At 36.3% G+C, this 5,812-nt stretch overlaps 1 protein-coding gene across 2 annotated transcripts; it reads left to right on the top strand.

Moving 5' to 3' along the window:
- The first annotated feature begins 254 nt into the window (after nucleotides 1-254).
- LOC125051946 (shematrin-like protein 2) lies at nucleotides 255-5,595 on the top strand. 2 transcript variants are annotated; one of them, XM_047652576.1, is made up of 6 exons: nucleotides 255-360; nucleotides 2,217-2,331; nucleotides 2,706-2,974; nucleotides 4,401-4,550; nucleotides 4,837-4,993; nucleotides 5,030-5,595. In XM_047652576.1, the coding sequence occupies exons 1-6, from the start codon at nucleotides 349-351 to the stop codon at nucleotides 5,122-5,124; spliced, it is 798 nt and encodes a 265-aa protein (XP_047508532.1). In that variant the 5' UTR covers nucleotides 255-348; the 3' UTR covers nucleotides 5,125-5,595. The 2 variants fall into 2 exon arrangements, with proteins under 2 accessions (XP_047508532.1, XP_047508531.1); XM_047652575.1 differs by having other exon boundaries at nucleotides 4,837-5,595.
- The last annotated feature ends 217 nt before the right edge of the window (nucleotides 5,596-5,812 follow it).

The raw sequence follows: 5,812 nt of genomic DNA, 5'->3' as shown, positions 1-5,812 counted from the left end.
AATTTCAACTTTCAATACCTCAAATTAACCATTAAATTGAAATAAATAAATACTAATTCCCGTATATAATATTGTTTATCTATGTAATCTATTTTGGCTTTTTGTACTGTCTAAGTGTTTGTTTTGTAATATTATGTATGTTAGCTGTAAGATTACTTATAATTAAATAAATAAATAATTCCCAACCCCGTTATTTCGATACAAGTCCGTTTCATCAGGCATCCACAACGTAACGCTGGTGTATGGTTGCGTTCGCCTAACTCCCTGTTAAGTGGGGTGTATTCTTATAAAAGCAAAAGGCTCCTTCAGTGGGTATCAGTGCAACATTAAGTGTTCAGTGTTACAGTCATGAAGTTTTATGTAAGTTACACTACTACATAAATAATTATATTATTAAGTTCGTATTAAAGAAAAATTAAGTATAATTTCGATAGTTTTTCGTCAGTCGTTAGTAATATTGTAAATAAAAATAAATGCAAATATTTGTAATAATACCAATCCTAATATTTTATTAATTTCGATTTTGGTAAGTCTTTAACAAACCCAAGACCATTAATTTTAAAAAATTCGTGATATATTTTAAAATAATTTATAAGTAAGATTTTTTAAATCTATTTAGATTAAAATTGTATCTATTTAAAAATAATTACAGTACATAATAATATTTAACAAATTATAATACAACATTCGCTATCTTGTCAAAAGGTTGCGTTATTTAATTTTAAAATTCTTAAAAGGCCGGCAACGCACTTGCGAGCCTACTGGCAATGTGTCTATGGGCGGCGGTATCACTTAACATCAGATGAGTTTAATGCAAAGCCTCCTATTACATAAAAAACAAAAACATGGTGACACTCAAATACAAACGGGGGCTAAAGAAAACGAAATGTTTGTGATAACTGTTAATATCGTTTGATATACGAAAGCGAAAACAAAAATACAAACAATAAACACATCAATCATTCAACAAGTGCCTTATTGATATTATTCCAAGCACGAGTTCAATTTCGATTTCGTGGACGTAATGTCAGTGAAGTCACTACGCGTGATGTCCAAGTTTTGGCAATTGTTCAATTAATCGATTTTTAATAACAAAAATTAACTATACTTCGGGGTTTTCAAGAAAATGTATTGTAAATATATAAAATAAATAAACCTTTATTGCTGTAATTTAAAAAAACCAGTGGCGCAACAAGCGTTTTAGTTCTGGGCCTCAGATTTCTGTATCTGTTTCATGATTACTCCATCTAAGCAAGTAGGTAGTCCTGTACCCTTTTTTTTTCGTGGGGAAATGCGTTACGCATACCCTCCCGCGGCATGGTTGACCTGGTGGGGAAGGGTTATATGGGTCTCGCTGTTGTGCATACCCACCAAAACCCCACGGCGCAACCAGCAATCGCCCGGGGCAGGACACCGTAACAGCGTAGCCTTGTCCGCAAGGTAGTCCTGTACCTGCCACAACGCCCACTTTTTGGTTCTAAGACCCAGTATCCTCACGATATTTTCCGAATGTTAAATGCGTACATAGATAGTCCATTAGACACCCGGAGATCGAACCTACGACCTCAGGGATGAGAGTCGATACACAAAAAATTAGGCTATTAAACAAGTATTCATCATGAATCCTTACACAACCTTTTACCACTCTTTTGCCTTGAAACCGTGAGAAGACAATAGGTGCGAAGGACCAGCTCACACTAATTTCATTAACGAATGACTAAACGATACCTTTTAGGACATTTAACCTATTAAGGAAATACCTATTCTGAATTGGTAGAAGGGTTTTTCAGTAAGCTGAAAGAGAATAGAAAACTTACTGCATACCGATGAAACAGTCTTTCTGGCAACATCCATGTAAGATATGAAAGAACTGTTCGGAAGACTCAAGCAAGAAAGTAGCAACATAGGCTTCACAAGAACAGAGAAAAACCAAAACCATGATAGAAGAATGAGCCAGAAGGCGTTAGGTACTTGCAACATTCCTGGCATCAGCTTTAGTGACCGCTATGTATATTTCGGATACTAACTGCGACTGAATTGCTAATCGCACCAATACATATATCTTGATACTTCTCTTAGGTCCCCTTATTTATATGTATTAAAGTACTCACCTGTCTCTTTCCATCTCGGTGTCAACGCAATAAGACTGAAAGAGACAGAAAATCCATTTATTTAAATACAGACTTTATGAAACTGATTTAAACATTTAATTTCAGATTGCAGTCCTCGCCCTCACCGCTTCGGTTCTAGCTAGCGAGCCAGAACCAAGCAAAGTGGTTCAAAAGAGAAGTGGCCTCGTCGGACATTATGGCGGACTTGGGCATGGCTATGGTGAGTACAGAGAAACAATTTAATGACAGCTATCTATCTCTATCTAAGCAAACATTACGTAAATTTAAGTTTACCAACTCCCAAGAGTTCATGGACCAAGGATTGGATCAGTCAATAAATGTTTCCACACTTTTTTTCTAAATTCGACGTCGTGGCGGTAAAAGAGATGCTCCATTATGATACTAGTAGTTTCCAGTTTTGGAAGTTAACCCACCACATTATGTAGTCTATAAAAGTGTCCAAAATACAGACTATTTAATTATTTCCGCGCACACAATAATACTGGTATTACGCGAGTTGAAACTGCGTTCATGTAGTGTTGAAAAAATACATATTATCAATAATTTACAGATAATAAATCAATTCTGTTCCAGGTGGATACTCATCGGGTATCGGAATAGGCAGTGGATACGGTTTGGGCAGTTACGCAAGCGGCATCGGAGGATATTCTAGCGGTATTGGCGGATATTCTAGCGGTATTGGCGGATTTGGAAGCGGCATCGGTGGATATGGAAGCGGAATTGGAATTGGCGGGGCCATAGTAGGCGCTAACGTACACACAACTGTTACTAAACATGTTGGTGTACCAGTTCCCGCTCCATACCCTGTGGCTGTTGATAGACCTGTAGCTGTGCCTGTTAAGGTAAGATAGGATTAATACTAGGAATAAACACAGGCTGCAATTTCCCCGTACACTATCTAAAGTCAGTAATTCTTTTGACGTGACAACGTCTTATAATTCGATGGAGCCGGCTGCACGCACGAAAAAACATGACGCATGCGGCGTTACCTCGCTCTGAGGCGTTCCATTTAAAATTGACATAATTGTATTTATGCGTACAAATAAATGTAACTTGATCAATTCAATTGTGATTTCCATTTACCTCCTTCTCTATATCCATACAAAATACCTATCAAACAAATTTTTTTTTTCTTTTTTTTTTTTAATGCAACCATCTGCATCCCATCAATATTTTTTTATGACGTTGTCACGTTCAACTATCGTCAGTAACGGTTTACTTACTTTACAGACAACCGAATTTTTGGGAAAACGTATACTCTTCCTTAATAAAATCCCAGAGGCTCTTTTATGTCTGCCTAATAAATTTAAGAAATGTATTAAAGACAAGCTGTGTAAAAAGGCTTACTATAAAGTTAACGATTATATAGTTGATAAAAGGGCCTGGAACTAGTGCTAGACAGGCTACTTCTAATTAAATTGCGATATTTGTTTTAAAATAAGTGTTGTTTGATGATTTGCTATTGTAAAAGAGTACCGAGAGTTTTTTACGCCCGTTTTTTCTCTCGGCCTACATCTGTCTTCTTTGCCGATGAGTATGAGGATGCCTACAGATTCAAACTTAATGACGTGGAATAAGTGATACCTGTATCTTATATTCCATAATAAACATTTTTTTTTTTTTCATAGAAATCGTAATACTGAGATCTCTCAATGATATTCGCTATTAAGTGCGAAACAGCCTTTGCAAGATATAACTTTAAAAGATCATACGAAATGCAAAATTATATTCCTATATAAAACAACGTAAAAGAGCGTACCACTTCTTAAAAGGCCGGCAACGCACTTGCGAGCCTTCTGGCTCAGGGCTTAAACAACAGGAATTATAATGCTCCAGTCCAACACATTTTATTTATTATTTTATAATCACTTAAAAATATATTAAGGTAATCTATCAAATTAAAGATACAAGCCAATATTTCCATCCATTATTATTATTATTGAGTCTTTATACCTAAGTATATATATTTGTTTTAGTTACATAACCTAACCTAATCTACGTAATACATCAAATGTTTTGGTGATCAGCGTGTCTTGTGACACATAGGCTCACACACTCTTTCAGCTGCTTCCATTCCTTACTAGTGTTAGCTCTTCTTATCCAAGTTGTGCCTCCTATTCTCTTTATATCGTCTATCTCTGTTTATCCATCCATTAGTTTAGAGTAATTATTTCTTGAGGACTAGGGCATAGCAACACTTATTACAATAGCTTTAATATCATATTAATCTTTTCAAAGTGTATTTTATTTGAAATCAATTTCTTATAGGTTGCCGTGCCTGTACCAGTGGACCGTCCCTACCCGGTTGCCGTTCCCAGACCTTACCCAGTGACTGTGGAGAAGCACGTTCCAGTACCAGTAGACAGGCCAGTACCAGTGCCCGTTCCTCATGCTGTACCCTACCCAGTTGTGAAACAGGTAAGATGTTTGACCCAACGCGGAGGTATATGTAGAATATATCAGACACTGCATTCTTTAGTATATATAAAAACTTATGTACTTGCATATCTTCTTTGATTAGCCAGACTCTAGCTCTCCTCTTACTCTTGCTAAAAAGAATTTTAAAATCAGACACAAAAATTAAATCCGTCTTATTAGGACTTGGGATGCATTTTGTAAAATATTAACTAATCTAAATAAGTTGCATAACTTCTATCACATACGTAATAAATATTGGATTTACAAAGAATAAAAATTCTTCCAGGTTGGTGTACCAGTACCAGCTCCTTACCCCGTACCAGTAGCTAAGCCAGTGGCTGTTCCTGTACCCCATCCAGTTGCGGTTCCAGTGTCTTCTGGCATCATCTCCTCAGGAATCGGCTTAGGATACTCTGGCGGCTACGGAGGTGGTTACGGAGGTGGTTACGGCGGTGGTTACGGAAGTGGTTACGGAAGTGGTTACGGAAGTGGTTACGGAGGTTCATACGGAGGTGGATATGGCAGTTCGTACGGAGGTGGATACGGAGGTAGCTATGGCCACAAGATCTGGTAAATGGTCGAACCTGGTTATTGGAAGAAAATCGAAAAATAATTTCAAAGCAAATATTTAAACTTCAAAGCTATATTTCGGATCTAAACGTTGAAAATAATTTTTAGTTTACTTGACTGATCCAATAACCAGAAAGGTGGTGTTAGAGGCTATAGTCACTTTGTGATCTAGGTTATATGGGAGAGGGCGTGCAATGTAAACAAAATAAATATATATTAATATTTTAAAAGTTCTACGATAGTTTGAGAAATCTTCAGAACTTTAGCTTTCCTGCCAATATCTGTTTTATCTGTTTGTATTCTGTGTAAATGTTTTTGTTCGTTTTGATATATATACTGCGATCTCTATATGGGGGCAAATTATGTACCTGGTATTGTATATAGTATCTTTAATTAGATTTAAGTTCATTTACGAGTTTATATCGACCGCAGTCGACTAAATACTATTACGATTTTTAATAAACTTTTCGAATTATTTACATATTTTATTTACAATCCTATATATTTTTACGCCTAAACGTCTTTTGAAAGCACGATCCTCTATTCTGTGGTCGTGGGTTTGAATTCGATCAATAATGGGATTTTAATGCTCATAACGGTACAGGAATCAAGTGGAATATTTCTTATAACGAATAATTTCCAAATGCATCAGGGGAGTGTGAGAGAGAGTGCGCCAATTCTTAAAAGGCCGG

This window comes from Pieris napi, chromosome 8 (assembly GCF_905475465.1).
Source record: "Pieris napi chromosome 8, ilPieNapi1.2, whole genome shotgun sequence".
Taxonomy (NCBI): Eukaryota; Metazoa; Arthropoda; class Insecta; order Lepidoptera; family Pieridae; genus Pieris; species Pieris napi.
Note: the sequence above shows the minus strand (reverse complement) of the source record. Positions and strands in the feature narration are given on the sequence as shown.

Excerpts from the sequence above, each read along its gene's own strand:
- LOC125051946 (XM_047652575.1), top strand. Across the intron at positions 2,332-2,705 it reads CGGACTTGGGCATGGCTATG|GTGGATACTCATCGGGTATC; the intron begins GTGAGTACAGAG and ends ATTCTGTTCCAG. Across the intron at positions 2,975-4,400 it reads CTGTAGCTGTGCCTGTTAAG|GTTGCCGTGCCTGTACCAGT; the intron begins GTAAGATAGGAT and ends AATTTCTTATAG.